Source organism: Chroicocephalus ridibundus, chromosome 7 (genome assembly GCF_963924245.1).
Source record: "Chroicocephalus ridibundus chromosome 7, bChrRid1.1, whole genome shotgun sequence".
NCBI classification, from domain to species: domain Eukaryota; kingdom Metazoa; phylum Chordata; class Aves; order Charadriiformes; family Laridae; genus Chroicocephalus; species Chroicocephalus ridibundus.
In genome coordinates this window covers 11,512,213-11,534,055 of record NC_086290.1, presented here as the reverse complement: position 1 = coordinate 11,534,055, position 21,843 = coordinate 11,512,213, and the positions used below count along the sequence as shown (strand labels likewise).

At 47.6% G+C, this 21,843-nt stretch overlaps 1 protein-coding gene across 10 annotated transcripts in view; it reads left to right on the top strand.

Moving 5' to 3' along the window:
* Nucleotides 1-21,843, top strand: part of KALRN (kalirin RhoGEF kinase) — a 527,586-nt gene that overhangs the window by 498,830 nt on the left and 6,913 nt on the right. For 9 of the 10 annotated variants that reach the window (XM_063341757.1, XM_063341758.1, XM_063341761.1 and 6 more), the window contains 9 exons: nt 454-513; nt 11,265-11,292; nt 11,756-11,927; nt 14,079-14,200; nt 15,603-15,734; nt 17,466-17,630; nt 18,527-18,605; nt 19,805-20,005; nt 20,932-21,070. In XM_063341757.1, coding sequence (XP_063197827.1) covers nt 454-513; nt 11,265-11,292; nt 11,756-11,927; nt 14,079-14,200; nt 15,603-15,734; nt 17,466-17,630; nt 18,527-18,605; nt 19,805-20,005; nt 20,932-21,070 — 1,098 coding nt within the window. The remainder of the gene's footprint in view (nt 1-453; nt 514-11,264; nt 11,293-11,755; nt 11,928-14,078; nt 14,201-15,602; nt 15,735-17,465; nt 17,631-18,526; nt 18,606-19,804; nt 20,006-20,931; nt 21,071-21,843) is intronic. The other variant, XM_063341759.1, reaches the window with a different exon arrangement.

The following is a 21,843-nucleotide window of genomic DNA, read 5'->3' as shown; positions in this document are numbered from 1 at the left end:
CCACCCCTCTCCAGGAGAGCCCACGATTGAGTGTTTTCCTTTGCAGAGGCTTTCTGTCTTGTAAGCCTAGTGAAACGGCCATGGCATGTGCAAAGGGAGGAACCCTGGCACTGCACCCACTGCGCGGCCGCCCTGCACCCAGCCGGGGAAGGACGGGGCCCGGGGGAAGCAGTTGCTCCAGCATGGTGGCCTCAGTTCTTCCTCCTGTTGCTTCCTCGCTGTTTTTATTACCTGAACGACTTGCGGAATCACTGCCTCTTTGGCAAAAGCATGTCTTTGCCTTTGCTTCCCCTGTTTTGTTGTTGGTTTGGTTTTTGTTTGGTTTTTTAGAGCGTTTTCTGTACTGTTACCCATTTCCATGCTGTTCACAACTCCTGTGCTGCTCTGCCCTGTCTAACCAATCTCTCTTCTAATCTCTTGTTCTCTTTCTTCCTCTTCATGCTGCCAAACAAGGAGACAAACAGCTCAGAGGAATCAGAGTGTGATGACCTTGACCCCAATACTAGCATGGAGGTAGAGACAATCATCCTTGTGATTTTTTTAATTTTTTTTTCCAATAACATGTGCCCGTTTTGAAATGCCTTTGGTGAAACAGGAGCTGGTGGGTCTGTATCGCTCACGGACATAAGTTTCAATTAAGCGTGCGTCACACAGAGCGCCAATTCTGGTTTTGCCAAGCGGTGAACCAGAGTTTGGGCTGCCTTTGTGATGGGAGCAGCGGAGGAAGCTGAGGAACAAGCTCCTGCTGAGCCGCAGGCTGACGCAGCCACCCTCAGTCGCTGTTTCCCACCCGGGACCTCATTCAGTGAACCGATAACGCATGCGTGTCAGCTGCCCATAAACGTAGCAGCTTTCTGTATTAAAAACACCTTGTGCCCTGGCAACACGTGCTGAGCTGCTCGTCAGGCTTGTGCTATAAATCGCTGGAGCAAATGCTGTTGCGCCACAACTAGTGCTTTAAATTATCCAGGAGATCAGAAAAGACAATATTTCTTTTTTTTTTTTACCTAGCAGAGTGGGAAATTGCATTTCTATAAAGGTACTGAAGGAGAATGGTAAAACTGGTTGCGTGAAGGTACCCGTATCACAGGCAAGGCTGATGCAGATAGGTGGACCCAAATTGTGATACCTTACACTACGCTTTTTCCAGCGTGAAGCCACCAATCCTAGGCGAGTGACTGGGATGTGCCTTGTTGAGAAAGCCCGAAGGAGCTTAAAATCCCGAGTTATATACGGAGTTCTGCTCAATTAATATCTTGCAGGATCCATTTTTTTTCTGTGTATAGCAACCACACCAACCATTTGTATACATTGTACCAAGGCTGAAAGTTTCCTGCTGAAACAGGCAAGGACGAGGTTCAGAGAGACCTAAGCTGTTTTGCAGAGGTGACAAGGCGGGTCACTGGAGGACGTCTGTGTGTCCTCGATCTCCGGGATGCTGTTAGCCAGGCTGCACTATAAACACCCCTTGAAAGAAAGACGATCTTCCTCCTGGAGGGAAAAAAAAAGAGGCAGAAGTGTATTGAAATGCACCACCTCATATATTAACCTGAAGGCTCTCTTTTATTTTAATTGTGTTGGCACAAATAAATCCATCTTTGAGAAGGGGATGTGTACTAAAGGAAAGCTTTTGACCCAGCCGACATCCTGGAGATTGAGTGGCGCTTACCACTGAAGCTGCGTTATTCTCAGGAGCGCGTTTGCATTTTCCAAGAGCATTTTGCCAATCACAGGTGACAACGAGATGTATTTGTTACAAGGCAAATTAGAAAGTTGTTGCACATAAGTCTGTGCAAGCTTTAGATCACTGGGAATTGCCCTGGGGAGTAAAACGTCGCTGAGATACAGGTGTAATGTACGGAGCTGGGTGAGAATCGCCGTCCTTTTTGCGCAGGATTTCTGGGTTTTGACTTTGCTCAATAGGAGGAAAACCCGATGTTTTAAAATTGTCAGTGGAAGGTATCTGATTCCGTACCCTGTCGGCATTTCTAGTCATCTCTGGCATGCTCCAGTGGGCCTTTTTGTTTGATTTGGGTCTTTTACCATGGTACAGTCTACTGTTCTTGCCTGCTCCTCAGTTCAGGAGGTAAGAACCTTTCTATTTAAACCAAAAGACACGAATTTGAAGTCTTAGCTATGGTGTGGATGTCCTATTAGAGGAATAACAATGTGCCCGGTATGAGACTTGATTTACACTCAGAAACCCTGTCCTGCGTCTCCCAAGTCACTTACTGGCGGGAGGTGACAGTGCCACTGCACCACCCTGCAGTCCCCAGGAGTCACAGTGTTCCTCATGGCTTGGGAAGCTCAAGTCTGCTTCTGAGCAAAACTCTTTGGGGCTGAGCAAATGTTTGCAATGGCAAAGGGGCAGAAAATAAGAGTACAGTTGTGCATGTGATTTACTAAGGTCACCCTGCCCTGCAAGGAGCAGCACGGCCCTTCATTTCTGCTGGTTTTAGTACATCTGCAGCCCGGAGTGAGTGAGTCTTGTTGGTCTGGCTAAGAAGTACTGGGGGGAGGGACTGCTGATCCCCAGTATAAACTAAACAAAATCATCCAGAGGGAGCAGAGCAAGGGCAGGCTCATCAAATGCTCACGAAGCTCTAGAAGCAGCCATGAGGAAGACTAGTCTGTAAAGGAGGTCTGGGGTATTCACTACTGGAAGCCACAGTTGTTCTCTCTTTCCCTTCATTATGAGTGTTTTAGTGCTCCTTTTCAAACGTGTTATGAGAAATTAACTGTATTAAGGCCTTGAGAGCTAACGTCTTTTCTCATTAAAACGGAGGCAAGGCAAGGTACTTCCACCGCCAGAGCCTAGCTGAGGGCTTTCTCAGGTCTTCAGGCATTGTGCCCTAGGCTTAAATAATTGCTAAACAGCTGCGCTACCCCTCTGCCCCAACCTGTCTGTGCGGTGAAAATCAGCATCTCACCTGGTTTTCCTTTCCCTACTCCACACGGCACATCCCACCAGGGCCACTGGTGAGCTCCCAAGTGAGCTGGGGGCAGGACAAGTAGCCACCCAAGGAGGAGGAAAACCTTGCCCTCACCCATAACTCAGCTCATGATGGATTTTATAGGCCCTGGGAGTGCTGGTAGGAGAGCTGTGACCTGGCCATCAACATTTAGAGGTGATGATGCCTCACCTGTGTTGTTAAGGCGGAGTCGTCTGTGGCTATAATTACAGCCAGGTAATAACAGGGAAGTCACCTGGCTTCTCTTATAGGACTGTCACTCCTGACATCCCTCTTCCTCCCATCGTGCATGAGAACATGCACCCGGTGCTGGAATAGAGAGAGCAGTCTCGAAATGCAAAGCGGCAGTATTAATTACTTGGAAATGTCGGGACAATTTACCTCCAGCCTACTCACCGCACAAGTCATCGGTAAGCTGGTTGTTGCATCCATGAAATCCCGTGTGGTCTTTCAGATCTAGCTTTGCTTGCTGTTTATCAATTATCACATATCTGTTCAGGAGAATCCAGATTTCCGAAGCACTTTGCCTTTGTTTCAAGGGGAAACATAGGAAACATAGACAGGAAGAGTTGTGGAAAACATATATAGTGAGAGCAGGAAACTGAAATTCTGGGTGACTGTTTAAAAGAGCTAAAATGCCATTACTGTGGTTTTGCCCACACAGGGACGTGCTGGCCCTGGAGAACTTTCCATTCATTGTAACTTTGACTAGAAATAATACCTTCTGCTGGATGTTTCTTTTCTCTTTGTTTATTAATATGTAATGAAAGTGCATAAGGATGGAAATGAAATTTGATATTTTTTTTCCCCCTGGTTTTCTGCTTTGTGCTGTTGTTTCACAAAACAGAAGGTGCAAAGTCACCTGTTCGTTTGGCACGTGAGGGTAGAAGCAGGCACTTAGAGAGCATGTGTAGCCACGTGAGGGATAGGAGTAACCTATATTTAAGGAAGATCGATGACTCCCTTTCCACATGTCTGTAGCTAATTGCACAGGGACGGGCAACTCCACTTCTGGGAAGAAGGTGTATGCCCGTGTGAATCAGTAAATATCATCCACACCCAAGTCTGGGGTCCTGGACAATGACACAACTAATTGTCCTACAAGTCTCTGTCGTAACATCTTGTGGGGTTTCGATATTGCTGAAGGGGTCGTAAGTCAACTGCGCAGATCCCATCGGGCTACCGCTCTTGTCTGAGTGAATGCCCTTCCAGCAGTCAGAAGACCTCACTGATCTAAACCTCACTAAATTCAGCAGCAGCTCTTCAGGCTTTGGGGTGGACCTCACATGTAGGGATCTGAGATGGCTCCAGACATCTTGTTTGGCACAGCGTGACTCCAACTGCAGTGTGTTACAAGTACTCCTGACCAACACACAGTTGTCACCGCGTGTCTAGCGTTTGTTCCACTTTCTTAGCCGTGCGAAGGAGAGATGAAGTCCAGGCCCACCCCAAGTCAGCGGAAGTGCCATCATTAGATTAGTGAGCTGGGCTGTTGCCGAGGTACTTAAATTGGGCTTCATAATCTGTTTTGTTCAGTTATGACATTTTAGCGTGTTAAGAACTACTCAGAGACACTTAGAGCAAGATAAGCACTAGGAAATATCCTGCAGGGAAGAATATTGTGTTAGCACCCCCACAGTCCAAGTGGTTGAGTAAGTAATGGTTTGGTGGATACAGCACTGGCTCTAAGTCAACACTCAGCTCAGGCCAAGAATTCCCAAGTGCTTTAAGCAAATTCCTTCACCCCCTGCCTTGAATTGTCCTTCTCCAGAGCAGATCTAACACACTCTTTTGGCGAGATCTCGTACAATACTGGTAAGAAAGCCTTTCCTGGCCTGTTACCACAGTATGAACGAGTACAATCCTGAGAACCTCCCATGTTTGCCTGGGGTGGCCTCCATGGGTGACACCGCTGTCCTGCTGCCCGCAGTGGGCAGGGGTTGCTGAGACCAGCCATGAAGGTGGCTCATCAGGTGTGACGTTGCCTGAGCTGGCAGCGCAGGAGCAGTGGTTTAGCTTTGGGAAGGAGAAGAAGTGACCTACTTCGTCTGCAGGAAGCAGGTAGAGTCCTGCAACACAGCGCCTGGAGACATCCCGCAGCTACAGCCATTGAAGCACCCCATTAGGGCCTCGCAGCAAGAGCGTGACAAGTGGAAGAGGACTTCTGCTTTGCACGGATTCATGCACGACAGTCAGCATCCCTTGTGGCTTCTCCATCCGTCTCAAAGGCAGCTGAGGCCATCCATGCGGGGCGCCAGAAGGTATCATCCCCCATCCCCACCAAAAGGCTGATGCCGGGGAACATTTCATCAGATACCGTTCTCCCGTTTTAAATTATATTTTCCCTTTGGTAGCATCCATCTAGGATCCTTATTTGCTTCTTTTATGACGAAATTTTTCATGTTAATATGTTTCTTTTTCTGGAGAGGGAAGGCTGGTGACACTGAGAGCTTGTCCCCCCAAAAGTCTCAAAGTAAAAGTTGACTTAGAGATGGATTGATAGATCTTTCCCTACAAATCAGTTGGCTTAATTCCTCTGTAAGTCATTTCATTTTTTTTCTGAGAATCGGTATTTTTCTTTTTTTTTTTTTTTGAGTGAGGGAGCAAGGAGCATGCTGCCGACTCTGCTACCAGCATGTGCAAATGCGTCAATATTTTATTTTAACTGGGTGAACAACAAGTGCCATGAAGTGTTTACAAAGTGCTGAGCTGCTTGTCTTGGAGTAAACATGCCCTCTACTGTCTAAATAAAGCACGGATTTTATTACAGAGGGCTGGGTTTGCAGCCTAGGGGAAGAAGAATATTCTCCCTACTGTTTTTGATGCACTCCCTTAAAACGGGACTGAAAATGTGGCATTGGAAATCGCTGGGCATCCACTGGGCCCTTCTGTGCACCGTGTGTGTCTGGGCTGGGCTCACGCCTCCTGCAGGGAAGCGAGTTGGGCACAGCGATGGAGAAGCAAACCCTGGCCCAGGCGAGAGCGAGGAGCCCTGGCAGGCAGCGGGGCTGCGCGTGCAGAGCGTCTCAGGGCTGGCCGTTGGCAGTGCAGAACGGTTTCCCGCTCCCCAGCAGACACAGCGAGTGTGTACAAATGAAAGATAAGGTCTCGCTAAGAATTAGGGCAGTTGGAGTCACTTTGCAAGTGGACGTCGCTGCTGCTGCAGCAGATGCCTTTCTATCTTTGTAACACAAGAGTGACAAACCAGGAGAAACGTGGCCCAGTACTGCAAAATAATGAGCTGTTGGATGCAGCATCTGTGCTGCTTTTCTAAAGCCTGACTGTTACACTAAGTTAAATCACTCAGATCTCAATCACTTAGATCCCTGCAGGTCCCCAAAGGCATTCCAGTACCTGCCTCATGTGCCTTTCTTGGCATGATCCCTGAAATAATGGAGGCTGGAGAAGAGAGAAACAAGGTCTATTTCTGGCTTTTTTATTGAATAACCCTGACCTGTCCTCTCATTCCTTTATCTCATCCCCCTCCCTCCGGTTCTGTGTCAGCGCCAGACCCCACATCACTCGAGCAGAGGCCGTTTCATGGGCTGCCTTTGTCACCTTGTGCGGGGTTCCCATTTTTAGCTGTCATCGTATCAGCAACAGACACTCTCCTGGCCACGGGGGGAGTGTTACAAGTTTTCGCCCACCCTGGACCACACTACAGGTATTTCATCCAATAGGAAAAAGAAAAAAAAAAATCTATCTCAATTCAACTATATTTATGTTCCTAGAAGAAAGAGCCCCCTGTGTGTCTCACCTGGGGAGTGAGAGCATTGCCGGCTGAGTTTCGGTTTCGTCCCTTAGGGTTTGCGTGGATCGACGCTGAAGATGGTGTGAGGTTTTGGCATTGGGCAGCTCCCCCCTCCATGAGTTTGTTGGCTCGCAGGCCAGGCTGGCGGCCACCCTGGTGCAGGAGGTGTTTGCGGGGATTTCTTCAGGGAGCCCTTGTCAGCGCGAGGCCCTGGGTCGCCTTCCCTGGCTCATGGCCGCCGCGGCGAGGGATGCTTGGCTGAGGGCTGGGCTGAGAGACCCTCCTTCAAACCGCAACGACTGAGCGGGGTTTCAGGGCTGATCCTCACGTTGCTTTTCAGTAAAACCCCGCAAAAGCCGTGTAACCAGCAGGGCTTTTTTCCACCTGGTAATCCCAAAGCAGTGCAGAGCGTTCCCTGAGGGAGTGATGCACTGAAGCTGGGGCTCCTGCATCACCCCTGCAAACTCCACCGCTGCCCTTCGGCTTGTGTGGGAGATCCCTAGGGTGAGCAGGAGCTTTAAAAAGGGGGAAAACAAGCTGGAAAGGGTGGTCTTTCACCTCCTCCTCCTCATCAACCGTGGGGGAGCTGCACCCACCTGCCCATAATCCCCATTTCAGCGCCCAGCACCTCACCCTGCTCACCAGCAGCCCGCCCCAGGCCCCTCGCTGGCAGGGATTTCTGCCCTTTGGAGCAAGGCAGCCTGGCTTTCATCTCTCTGTAAAAGCCCCGAGAAGGAGGAAGAGAAGCGGGAACAGTTACTTGCATGGATCTTGACGCTTTTCCAGCTTTTTGCACACACCATCATTTTTAAAAGGCTCTGGGAGGTGCTTGGCAAGTCCATCCGTAAGGGAATCCAGCCCCGGCCCCAGCAGGAGACTGTGCGGACAAGCGGAACATGAGCTCCTGTCCTCCTAGGGCAGTGGGACCATGCTCTGGAGCCCTCCTCTCCCCCCACGGGGATTAAAAACCTGTGTGGCAAATGAAGAAATCATCTCCAAAGGTCTTGCACTTAATCTAGAAGGACTCTGTGGAGTCTGTCATCTCCTGCCGTCCACCCATAGCCCTGAAACCCGGCTGGCCTGCCGAGGGAGACAGCGAACCCCGGGGCCTGGGAGCGGACGCGTGAGCCAGCAGAGCTGGCTTCTGGCCACGGATCTGACTGTGAACCTTTGCTTTCCTATTTCTGCCCTTCTCATCCCATCATTAGACCCCCCTTCTTCAAAGCAGACCAAATCCTGTTCCCTAATTAAGTGATGTATTAAATCACTTTGTTAGCACTTAAGTATTCTCTTGCAAACAGGCTTTTATTTTTGTCTAAGCTTACAGCAGGCAAAAGCTGCGATGTGGCTGTGGGGATGGTGTTAGGTAACATTTTATTAATTAACAGATGAAGTTTTAGCAGAGGAAATGTAAATTTTACCTGTAGACTCTTCCAATATTACCTAGCAGCAGTAATTTTCTTTCTGATATTCCCATGGTGAGGCAAGGGAGAAAAAACATCGGTAAGGCAATCATTATAAGTGATTGTGCCGTGCAAGTCATTAGAAATGTAGTATTATTTATTTATAGATCCATTACATTCATCATCGTAGCTGCATCTTCTAATGAATCCTTTAGAGTTATAAAATTAATATAAAGTGTTAAGAGCATCTCTATCTTCTGATCTCTAATCCTGCAAGGATGGAAATCAGTGAATAATAGGGGAATTTAGTGCATGCTGCAGGGAAGGAAGGGGAGAGCTTCAGAGGATAGATGTGTATTCCACTTACACCAAAAGCTTCAAAAATGAAGATGTATGTGCAAATGAGCTGATGCCTGGGGTTACTCAGCTGATAAGTAGATGGTCTCTCTGAGGGAAAAGTGGCAAGCAACGATTATCCACAGAACAGCTTGTTCTTCCCTTGCTGTGTTGTGTGAGCGATACAACTCAATCACGAAGGTCCATCTCTCATTTTCCACATGCACAGGTGGGAGAGAAGATGTTCTTCTTCATCCGGTGCCCTCTTGTGCCCTGATTTCTTCTTGCCCGTGGGTCCAGGGGGCCCCTATGTGGGTCCTGGACCCTGTGGAGCAGTCATTGCTGCCTCTGAGCACCTCACCTTCTCGGAGGCTCCTGGGGTGGCTGGCCAGAGGTCCACATCCTGGTGTCAGTGCCCAGCTGCACACTTCAGATGGGGCTTTCTGCTTCCCAAGTGAAACCAGGGCCAGGAGGTGCAGCCAGAGGAGGAAGACCTGACACAGGACCCAAAGAGCCCTGCTGGCTCCCTCACCCACTCAGGCTCTTGGCTGCCGAGCCAAGCCAGATGATGAGGGGACTGGAACACCTCTCTTATGAAGAAAGGCTGAAGGATTTGGGTCACTTCAGTCTGGAAGAAAGATGGCTGAGGGGGGATCTTATCAATGCTTATAAATACTTAAAGGGTGGGTGTCAGGAGGATGGGGCCAGGCTCTTTTCAGTGGTGCCCGGGGACAGGACAAGAGGTAATGGGCACAAACTTGAGCATAGGAAGTTCCATCTCAACGTGAGGAGGAACTTCTTTACTTTGGGGGTGGCAGAGCACTGGAACAGGCTGCCCAGAGAGGTGGTGGAGTCTCCTTCTATGGAGACATTCAAAACCCACCTGGATGCACACGTTCCTGTGCAACCTGCGCTGGGTGACCCTGCTCTGGCAGGGGGGTTGGACTAGATGATCTCCAGAGGTCTCTTACAACCCTACCATTCTGTGATCCCATTGCAGGGGTGGCACAATCTCCTGCCCCCTCCTCACCACAGAGGTGCCTCCCAACATGGCTTTAAAAAAAAAAAGCAGCCCTAAATATACTAATAGTCCTCGAAGTGTCCTCTCCAGGATGTAGGCAGAGATTGGCTCCTTTCAGCATGCTGGGAGTGAAACGTTTGAAATTTCAGCAGTCTTGGGAGCATCTGAGAGTCCAAACCATCACACTTTTGCCCACCAGGTACAGACTTTTAGGACTGACTATGTGGTAGGAGCTGAAACCTGCTTTGCCCACAAGCAGCAGCCCCTACTCGTTTCTGGAGCACAGAGTGTAAAGCACTGGCATTGACCGGTTGTTTCAGCTGTACCGTGGATGTTGTGTTCTCTGTACATGTGTTCCAAAGGATCAAATTTTGCCTGTTGCTAGGACAAAGGCTAGTCTCAGTCTCAGATAGTGAGGGATTTGTTGATGTAAGATGTGTTTCTATGGGGAAAAAATGAACCTTTGTGAGTTGCGAGTCCACATTATGCCTGGTCCATTTGGGCTTTCTGGTGGTGACAGGAGAAAGCAGATCCCGAGGTCTCAGTGCGGGTACCAGAGGTTTGCCTGGGCCTATGAAGAAGGGTTATAAAACCAAACTGAACTTGAATATGCTCCAGTGCCTCCTTGAATGGCACCCTGAGCCGTTCACCTTGGAAAACTATTTATAAAGCCAAAATATAAATATAAATCTTGAAGATGTAGCTATGTTATTTTGAAGGGTTATTGCTTCTACTTCATGGCCTGGTTTCTGAGCCACTGCAGAAACTCCAATCAGCTTTGGCAGACCACGAATTAGGTCACTTCTCCATTGGCATCTTCCAAAATAGCTCCGAAATAGATAGTAACAAAGATATTTAAGGCGAGATAAACCACACTGGTGTTTATGGTGCTTGATATCAAACTATTAGCTTGAACTTGGATAACAAGGCCTTATGAGAATATTGAAACGGTTAATGAGGCTAAAACCTCTATACTATCGTACACCAGTGTGTAGTTAGGGTTGATGCCACATGTGAGAAGTTATTGGCATCTTTGCTATTCCCAACTTTGCTTCCAGGGTTACGTGAGGGAATTGGCATATATAGGCCAGGGAGAGACAGTAGTTTTTCAAGTCTTTGCTAACTTGATCAATAAACTAGTTAGATAAAATAACTCTCAGTTATCCAAACCTAGTTTCAAGTTGGAAAGTTTCCAGCAGTCCAATGAAATGAGTGAAATTTTACTCATTGTGATAGACCAAGAGTTGTTGCAGGACTGATACTTGTCGATAGGTGAAAAGAACGCAGTTTTTTATGTTTTAGCGCTTTACCTTTTTTCCCTGAAGCTAAGCAGAAGTTAAAAGACATCCCCCCCAAAGCTGGTTAGTGGCCAGAGTGCTGGTGAGATGCCCCAGGTGTGCGGTGACTGCAGGTGCTGTGTGATGTGGGTCTGGAGCCGTGCACAGGGGGACACAAACCACCTCCGGGAAGAAGAGTTAATGGCTTGAGCATTGTCACACCAAGCAAAGAGTCCACCCTCCTCAGCCTCAGTGTTGCGCCTGGTACCTGTGATGCTTTATTGGAGTTCAAGAAGCCATAGCTTTCGTTTACTTTCCCAGCTGTGCACAGGCTTGATCAGTTGTCACTAGAGCTTGCTGCATCTGCCAGTTGTTTGGTTGCTTGTAGCCACTGGTCGGTGCTTCTGCAGTTCTGGTCAGGTTCACCACAGTACCTTGTGAAACCAGATGTCTCTCTGTCACTGCCCATAAAAATAAATGCTTTTATTTCTTTGTATCTTTCAGATAATCAACCCCAATTTCATTCAAGAAGGTGAGTTAAGGACAGCTGTGCAGTGAGTGGCACAGAGGGGGAGGCCAGCAGCTGTGACTTACCCCGGTGCAACAGCTCTGCACCCACCAGCGTTACAGCAAAGGCAGATCTCCACTACTCAGTCCCCAGGGAAAGCGGTCTTCCTGCTGGCTGCTCGGCTCAGACAGCCTGAGGACCGCAGGCGAGGCTGAACCCCCCGAACCTGCCTTCATGAAGTCTCACCCTCCTGCCAGAGCGCAGGCCTGGGGGGTGGACAGTCCCCACTACCTCCTTTGCTGAGCTGTCAACAGCTGGCTTTTAGTAATGGGGGAATTTTGGTAACATAATCCCAGGACCCTCAGCTGTTTGGGACCCAGATCCCATAGTTGGTCCTATAATGTATTCTCTAGACTTCTGTGGGGAAACATCCTCACCTGTAGATTAAAAGAAGGTGTCATGTGTCTGTCCCCATGTTTTCTTCCAGTGGCTCCAGAGTTTCTTGTGCCGTTAGTGGACATCACCTGCCTGCTCGGTGACACAGTGATGCTGCAGTGCAAAGTCTGTGGACGGCCCAAACCAACTATAACCTGGAAAGGACCGGATCAAAACATTCTTGACAATGACAACAGCACAGCCACTTACACCGTGTCATCCTGGTAAGGTCCTGCCTTTGGATCCCAGCATAGGTGGTCATGATGGTCATGTTGCCCTCAAATACGGAACCAGCCAGGCTACAAGGCTCCTCAGAAATGCAGTTAATCGAGGCTGGCATGGTGTATTGGCACATCACTGCACCCCACGTCAGCTAGAAAGGGTCAGATTTTGGGGCTCAGGTAGCTCTACAGTTTCCCAAGTTGATGTAGGGTATATCCACAGAGCGTGTCACTGGCAGACATGAGTTTGCTCTGATTGACCTCCTGAGCCAGCTGCAAGCCAGAAGCAACTCATGTTTCCGACATATTAGTTTGGCTAATATTGCCTCTGCGTTGCTGGGGCTTCTCTGCTTGAGTTTGATGCCGTGCTCATCTTTGGTAGGAACAGGAGCCGAGCAGAGCAAACCCTCCCCAGCTTGCAACACCCATATCTCATTGGGTGTTTTCTTATTTCATGGGCAGAGGTGGTAACTCCTGCAGTTTTCCTGAGCCTTTCCTCAGCTGTTCCTAAAAAACCTACACGTGCTCCTGGGAAGGCTACATCTGGCTGTGCTTGGACAGAAAGATGCTTGTTGTGATGTTTCCAGCCTGGCTAGGTTGGGGGAAAAACCATCTTTACAACAAGCACTGGGAAAGTCCAAAAAGATCTGGAGTTGAATTCAGGTCAGGTAACTGCCTGCTGCTGGATGCTCATCTGCAGCTTATATAAGCGATTTGGGCCAAACTGCAGTGGAAATCTCCGGGAGGCAATCTTTCATGCGAGCTTTTCAGCGCTTCTGCTGCAGGCTGAGATGAATCCAGGGAGTACAAAGTCACTGAAAGCGAAAAATGAACACTAGGAGAGAAGGGATGTTATATGTTCCATAATAAAAATTACATCTGATCAAGAGCTTCCTTCAGAGACCATTGGCTTGTGCAGCTGCCCCAGAGCACCCAAAAATGTCTTTTTGGCCATTACTCAGTAGATCGCTAGTCCCTTATCTTCAGGCTTCTGGCTAGGGCTGGGATGGGGGGATATTTCCGTACAGGGTTCTGTTTTCCATCACAGTCTTTCGCCTGTGCATTGGCTGTCTGTGCACTATCAGCACTTGTATTGTCTTGTTACTCGTATTTGTTTTTCAGTGAAGACACTGCCTGCCAAGGAGAGGCCCAGCAGATCAGTGGCTGTCTTACAAATCTTGCTGGCATAGTGTCCAGTTTGCGGGGGAAGGGTATATTTCTGTCTTGTTTTAAATCAGCATAGTCAGACCAGCAAAAGCCGCAGCGTCGAGGCAGTTATACCAGCAACCATGTCCTTCTGCAGTTTCCGATAGATTATGCATTCAAGAACTAGTCTACTTTTGCCATCAAGGGAATTTATTGTTGGCTCCTAGCTGGGTCTCCCAGCTAAAGCAGTTACACAAGCAAAATGCTTTAATTCAGGCCAACTCCCTTAAATTGCATATTGAAGACTGCAATGTGCAAACCAAAGTGCCTATGTACAGACCTGCTATAAAGTCACTAGACTCCAGAGAGCTGTTTGGCTGCTCAGATTGGCCCAAAGATTGAGAGTCTTCATGAACTCAGCACCAGCGTTCTTTAGCTGTTGTGAGATGTCCAGCCTTCTGACCAGGGACCTGGCAGCCTCATTCGATCAATGGCACACGCTCCAGGGGTCTGAAGCTTCCGAGAAATGTCAGGCATCCTGCGCTGTGTGACTGCCTTGTGCATCTGTGGGAAACCCAAGCTGTCCAGCACGTGTTGGACTTAACTGCAGAGGCACAGCAGCTCAGCATCTTCTGAGACAGAAATTACGTGCCCAGGGAAATCTTTCCAGATATATGGGGTCTAAGCATCCGGCTCTGGACAGGCAGAGTAAATGTTCAGCTTTTGGACTTTGCTTGCTACTTGAGTGATCCTCTCCTCCTCTGAGAAGGACAAGTAGATTTGCCTGGCAGCCAGTTTGGACCATTGTGCTGGAAGGTTTCATTAACAGCCTAATCCTGACACATGGAGGGGTTGTACTTGGATACCAGCTTGCTGGGGGGATGTTCCGTCAAATGAGTTAACAGTTTTGTGTGCATGTGTGTTTGTAATGAGGCAGGACAGGAACAAGGATAAAAAGCATTAGCGAGTGAAGCAGTGTTTTATAATCGGTGCTTCCTGCATCCACAGTGACTCTGGGGAGCTCACCTTGAAGATCTGCAACCTGATGCCTCAGGACAGCGGCATTTACACCTGCGTGGCAACCAATGAACACGGAACCGCATCAACCTCTGCAACCGTCAAAGTTCAAGGTAGCACATCTGACCTTAACACTGCGCGGGGTCCCTTGGTGGGGGCTGGGGGCACACAGGAATTGCCGGCGCAAAGGCAGCCAGACATGGAGCTGTGCCAGGTGAATTGAGACGTTACAATCATACAACTGTTCCTCAGCCAAGTCTCCCACTGATGGCTGAAGGCATCACAGACTCTTTGCGCTTGATTAAGTCGTCTGATCATAAGCATCACATCTGGGAAATGAAAATGCTTTGGCACCGGTTAAGCTCCTGCATCCTGCTCACAGCACTGCTTCCCAGGGGCTCGGTAAGGTCAGCTGGGGGAAGCTGAGCTCCCTCGGGCTGCCAGGCCCCAGGGGGCATAATGTCCCGGCCGCCCACAGGGAGCTCTGGGCTTTAGTTTATGCCTGGAGCCGGGGGACCTGGGATCCAGTGGCACCGATTTTCAGCCTTCCTGTCTCTGTGGGGTACGGAGGAGGCAAGTAAGGTTTGGCCTGGTTGAACTGTTCTGCAGGGACTCAACTCAGAGACATGTCTCCGAGTCTGAATTCTCAGCACTGTAATTAGTGACCCATCTAATTGTAATGAATATGAAACGATGAGTTGACGCTCATGACCTCCAGCTCCAGAAAGGGATCCGTTAGCATGAGAGATGAGGGGTGCCTGCTGCGTTGAAGGGGATGGCACAGAGACAAATGTCTAACTGGTGACTTACAGACGCAGGAGTGTCACAAGCATTTAGAAGTCAATTTGTTTGGTCTCACAAACTTCCCTAGAGATATAATTTCCCAAATTTATCCAAGCAAGTTAGTGGCTGCACTAACTACTAACTACTCCTGTGCTGAAGGGAGCACTGAGCAAAACAGTGAAGAATTACTGGTCATTTGTTAATCTGTCAAACGTACTAAGCACCATACACCCAGAAGCACTCTGAGTGGCTTTCTTGTGTCATTTTCGGACACTTTAAGGTGACTCCCCACCTCACTCACTACTTGGGGAAGTCCACAAGAATATTTTTTTTCCTGAGTTCCACAGGCTTTGCATCAGGTCTTGAACTGAAGCAAAAATTAGCAGCAGAAGGTGGGAGGTAAAGAGCCTCTGCCTTTACAGCAGCTGAGCTCAGACAGATCCTCTGCACCCAAGGGGCAATTCTCCTGGCCGGTGTCACAGGGAGCTCCCTGGGGCATTGCAGTCCAGTTGACCACCAGACAGATCCTCTGCAGGGCAATTCTCCTGGCCGGTCTTACAGGGAGCTCCCTGGGGCATTGCAGTCCAGTTGACCACCAGCCGTGAGCAAGAAGATATTACCCTTGCCCTGTAGTACTGTGAGACCATGTACCTGATGCACCTGATCTTCAGAATAAAGCATTAGCGCTCGTTGACGTGATGCCAGACTTGGTGCTTGTTTTCTCTTCCCAAGGCGTCCCAGCTGCCCCAAATCGCCCCATTGCTCAGGAGAGAAGCTGCACCTCTGTGATCCTGCGCTGGCTACCCCCATCCAGTACAGGCAATTGCACCATTTCAGGCTACACTGTGGAGTACAGAGAAGAAGGTAAGTGGTTTGAGCTGCGCTCGCTGGCTGGGAGAATGAGAACAAACTGTCTCCTTTATGGCACACCAGGTCCCAAAAGCATCCTTGCCAACACTGGAGTGCCACTAGCTGTTGCTCACAGATCCCAGAGTCTAAGGCCACAAGAAGCCTTTCTATCATCCAGTCCAAGTTCTCATATATTACAGACCTTTCTGTTCCCTCCAGTCACTTATGGCAAGTAAAGTAAAGCTAAAACAACACTAAGGCATCCTTTCATCATTTGCATTCTGCCACTATGGTATCCATCCTTTCTGGTGGATGTTTCCTGGGAATGCACAAACAAAGCAGCCTCATTATTTTTTTGATCTGGGTAGAGTTGCAGGTGCCTGCATACTTTTCAAGCTCAGCTCTGAAATCCATTTGTTCTTAAATCCAACCATCCTTTTCCCCTGAAGAATTAAATAGGCATTAAATGCACTGTTTTCCCAATAAGCACAGGCATGTGCTCTTGAAAAGGGCATTTGAAATTATTCACATCCCTTTTTGCATTCTTCCTGCAAAGGTGTGAGGGTCCCTGGGTAGTAAACCTTGCCTTAGGTATGTGGTCTCTGTTTTTTTCCCCTTCATCCTTCAAAAAATCCTACCTCATGTTAGTAAACGTGCAAACTTAACCACTCCATCATGTTAATACCTTCCCTTAGCAAATACTCTGCCTTGACCCTCACAGTGCCCTCAGTGTGACTGGCATTTCTGTGAAAGAATAAAAGCTCTTCTATTAACAACAGACACCAAAACAAGCAGCAAAAAAAAGCAGCAGTGTTTTCAGTTTTCAGCATTCCTCCCACTCCAAAGGAATCACTGCCTCTTCCCTGTAAAACCAACCTTGACCTTGCAAGACCTGGCAATCAGAATTTGCCCACAGCGCACACAAAATATATGGGCCACGGTAAATAATGAACTTACTAAAATAAGATAAAAATTTATATATTCTTGAAAGAAACCATAGGCTGTGACAGGGATCAGTGTCCTAGGAGACCTTTTCTGTTCTGTGACACTGTGCAGATGAATAAAGTATTGCTCCTTTGGATGCCGAATGTTAGGCAATGGTTTGGTTTCTGTTAGGAGCAGAAACACATGAGTCTCACACATTTCTTTGCTGCAATCCTGCTCAGCTGCAAAAAGCCCATACTAAGCCTCAGAAAGCTGGTTCTCCTCCTGCACCTCCGGGTGCAGCCACCACATCTGCTGAAAGACTTCATCTGCAAAAGCATTTTGATTGCTCTGACACCCTGTCTCAACTTCACCTAGGACTCCCTTGTCCTTTTTTTTTTTTTTCAGTATTTCTGCTACCAATTCTCTCACAGCAGAGCTGTCATCAAATCAGCTTTCCATTCCTGTCTTATCACGCTGCCCTGAGACATCACTTGTAGTACCCAGCCACAGCTACACTGCTGGAGAGATCAACTTGTCCCTGGGCTGTGATTTTTCCATGTTTATCAGTCAAGTCAGGGACATTTCCTTCTTCCCTCATGTAGCCAGACTGGAAAGTGTCTGCAACACAAAATAGCTTCCTATGGTCCAGTTCTGGTTTAACAGAACTACATCAGTATGATGTAATGTTGCCTTTTGAAAACCCAGTGGGTTTTAACCTCCCAGAGTACTGCATGAGTTGGGTAGAGAAAGCTTCTGCTCTGAGTTCACGTATTGAGACTGTTTCCTTCAGCTCTCCTTTTCTTTCTCCGTAAAATGCAGGCTCGCAAGTCTGGCAGCAGTCGGTAGCCTCAACTTTGGACACGTACCTCGTCATTGAGGATCTGGCCCCAGGCTGCCAGTATCAGTTTCGAGTGAGTGCCAGCAATCCCTGGGGGATCAGCTTGCCCAGTGACCCATCCGAATTTGTAAGGCTTCCGGAGTACGGTGAGTAGGACACAGCGAGGAGGGGCTGGTGTCTGCAGGTGTCCACCTGTATGGTGTGCTTTGATGGGTCCTGATAAAAACGTTGATCCTGGACCTGGTAGGAATACAAGAAATAGCCTGGGAGATGCTCAGAGCCAGCTCCTGCCACTAGAAAGACTTTTCATGTCTGCTCCTCCAGCAGGGCTCACAGCCTCCCTCCATCACAGAAGCTACTGCAGTTTCCTAGCATGTCCCTCTTTCTATCCCAAGACCATTTCTTCTCTTCATCTCTGGGCAACAGGCTCCACATCCTGCCCAGTGTGTCCCCTGCCTTTCCACAATGCTGGTACCACCAAGGGCTTCTGCTGGCCATCCCAGCTGGGGTCTGCAGGTCACCTTGGAAAATGTACCCCCCAAAGCAATGCAGCCTGCGTAGGAAGGCTGTGATGGAGGCGAGCCCCCAGTGCATGGTGCTGCAGGAATTTGGGGTACAGCTCACCCCCGGTAGTGCTGTAAGCAGAGCCCATGTTCCCCATGTTTTTGTAGCTTCAGTACGTAACTAGGACTGTGACTGGCTTGGATAACCTGTGCTGGATGAAACAAGAGCTCACACGGCATAGCTCTACCTCCCAGTTACACACAGACATGCCTTAGACTGTCCGTGTGGCCCTTATCAGCCCTAAATTGTGAGGACAGATTTGAATCCACCTTATCCATACCTTCCTCTGGGGAGCTCTGGCTTGTAGTGGTGCAACGCATTGGAGCTGTGCCTCAGCAGTATGAAACTGGACTCCTGGCTGTAATGTTTGCTTGTTTGAGAAATATAGTCTCATATAATTTTAAAATATGCAGTTTATAGTCTACATGAAACTGTCATTACCTTTACGCTTTCTTGAATGTGCTTTGTTCTCCCAAAGACTCTGCTGCCGATGGTGCCACTATTTCATGGAAGGAAAACTTTGACCTCGCTTATGCAGAGCTGCATGAGATTGGGAGGTAATATTAACCATGCTTATCGCTGCACTAAAACACCAGAACAATGGCTTGGAGCTTTTTTCCTTGGAAGAAAGTTTAGGTTGCTTTTTGTAGTTAACTTGAAAACTGCTGCTCCTTTAAAGACCATTGCACATTAAGTACTGACTAAAATACAGACTGAGTAAAATATGAACTAAATCCTGTCTTTCAAGATCAGTTGCGATCTGAAGATTGCAACTTGGCAAACTCATGAACAATTAGGCAGCCAAAACTCTGACAGCCACTGCTAGCTCTCGCTGGTATCTCCTCTGACATCTGATTTGCTGTGAGCTTTTGAAGTCACGGCAATTTGCTGGTTCTGGATATGCTTAACCCCAAAGGCTGAGTTTGCCGGCGCACTTAGGCATGTGACTGACTTCAGTCACACACTGAAGCGCTTTGCTGATTGGGACGGTCAATTGAACAGGAGCCTAAGCAGGAGCTGCGTACGGTGTCAGCCCTCAGTGCTCTGAGCAGACAACAGATAAGGGGCACGCAAACAATTCAGGTTAATGCAGTTAGTTCTTCATCTCAGAGATCAGAGGCAAGTAATTCTGGGGCTGAAAGGATAGGCATCTCTCTGGTTCTATAGAAAGAAACGTGATGTATTGATAAGAGGTCAAGTTCAGAACATGATTTCACTGAGTAGTTTTACTTTTGGGAAGGGTACTAGGCACTAGTCTGTATGAATTTCCTAAATACTTTCGCACCAGCTTTTTTCTTAATTTATTACTGTGTGCCTGAAACAGTGAGACAAAATGATAGGTTAGGGATTAGTTAACAAAGCTTTTCTTTTAGTTGTCTGAGAAAGTTTGGGCTCTCTATTAAAACAACTGGAGAAGGGAGACCCACAGCTAAAAAAAGAGATAGAACCTGTAAAAGTGGCAGCAAATTGAACCCAGGGGATATTGTTAGAGGACATCAGTTTGGCTGTTCAAAGCAAAGCGTCACCGTTTGCTCTCAGTATTTGCTAATCCCCAAAGAATCTCTACACCCAGGGTAAGAGGTGGAGGCTTTTTGTTGGAAAAGGTTATGAACAACTAGTAAGTCTGATTCCTTGTGAAATATTAATGTGCCGAATCAAATAACACTTTGAAAATCAGTCTGTTATTGCATTGAAAACCAAGCATGATTAATTCATGAGGCTCCTTCATTATTCTGTGGTTTGGGGTTTTTTTCAGGGGACGATTCTCCGTAGTAAAGAAATGCGTTCACAAAGCCACCCGGAAAGACGTTGCTGTAAAATTCATTAGTAAAAAAATGAAAAAGAAAGAGCAGGCGGCACACGAAGCAGCTTTGTTACAGCACCTACAGCATCCTCAGTACATCACTATCCATGATACCTACGAGTCTCCTACTTCCTACATCCTAGTTTTGGAACTGTAAGTACGTGGAGCTTGAATTCAAGTGTCTGGGTAGGAATCACAGCCCTGTTAAAGCCAAGGACAAAATTCACCCTGACTTCAGCGGAGCAAAAATTTTGTCATCTGTTTTTTATTGATTGTGATGTCAAATGCAATACCCATTTTCTGCAGAGCTTCCACTGCCTTTTCTTTACGATAGATAAGATTCAGAGGGACAAATAAAACTGCTTTCTCCTCCGGTGAAGCTTGCGTAACTGCATCACCAGTTAGTTTGTCGCACTGAATAGCATCAGATGAATTTGGGCAGTTTTGTCCAGTTTTTAAATTCAAGTAAATGTGTTTTAGCTAGATTGAAGCCTACATTGTTCTAATGCTTCTTGGTGAAAAGAGCTGTGTAGCAACTATGCTTGCCCCTATAAGGAGAAATAGCAACTGAGATCCAAAATGCTTCTTTGTTACAGTATATCCAACAAAGTATATTTGGGCTATTTGCTTGTTTATTTAGATGGATAAATAAAACTAGGTGGAAAACTTTTATTGGGTTAGTTTTCCCACAGAACATATTACCAGCTGAAAATGTCAGTGATTTTTTTTCTGCATTATGCAACTAGCTCTATAAATAAATAGATGAATCCAAATAATTAAGAGGATCTGTTTTCAAAGGAATTGCCTCCGTCTATTGAATCCATCCTTAAGCAAATGAGTTTACTTTGAGACTGTTGCTAAATATTTCAAGGACCGGAGATAACAATTGAGGATTAATCATTCTACCACTTCCGTGGCCTGCAGTATCTTGAGATACCATTAAATACTCATCAGGTCTTGCATTTTAGTTTCCTCCATTTTTAGGTCACAAAGTTTCCATTGCAATTTTGTTTTCAAATATTAACTGTTCCTAGAGATATCATGTGATCTTTCATGTGCAGGGTTTGATTTGTTTGTAGGATGGATGACGGTCGTCTCTTAGATTATCTAATGAACCACGATGAACTTATGGAGGAAAAAGTCGCTTTCTATATAAGAGACACAATGGAAGCCTTGCAGTATCTTCACAATTGCAGAGTGGCTCACTTAGACATAAAGGTAAGAAGAAAAGAGAGTGATACTATGATTCAGTGCCCTGGTACAGAGTTCCCAGCTGCACAGACAGGGAGGAGGTGCAGTCTGTACCCCAAAGAGATGATCACTAAAGGGACAAGCACTATCTTTCAGACTTATTGAGCAGAGAAAGGACTTGCTGGCCTGCAGCGCAAAGTCTTTTTGCTTTCTTCAGACAAGAGATGCACCTATTTTCTTGATTCACTGGTTTGTTCTCAAGAGCTTTCTGGATTTAATGATGGAGGAGGAGGATGTCTGAGGCACGAGCGAGATGTCACTAGCATCTGACTGAAGAGGAATTATAAGATAAATCCACAGGTCACGGTTTAGGCTCACACCTGTACTGACTTAGCGACCAAGCTTCCTGAGCAGAGCTGGCTTGTGCCCAGGCAGCTCAGGGCAGGCCAGAAGGAGCACGTGTCTCCTTCTCTCCCTGGAGAGCCCAAAGCAAGGGGAAAAGGAGTGTGGAGGGGAGCAGGAGGTGGGGAGGGCTTGCAGAGGCAAAGGAAAGCAGCACGCTGTGTTGTGCTGCAGAGCCTGAGAGGGGAACTGAGAGAGAGGAAGAACAAGCTGCATTGTGGACAAGAAATTCAGGCATTCCCTGATGTCACACTCAGTTAGATTAGCACAGCTTGAACCTCCTTTTGTTAGTGCACATGGCAGGAGGCACCGTACTGTCCTGGATTCAGCATTGTGCTGCTGTCTTCACCAACATCCCAGTTATCTTGGATGACAAAGAATTAGCGATTGAAGTTATG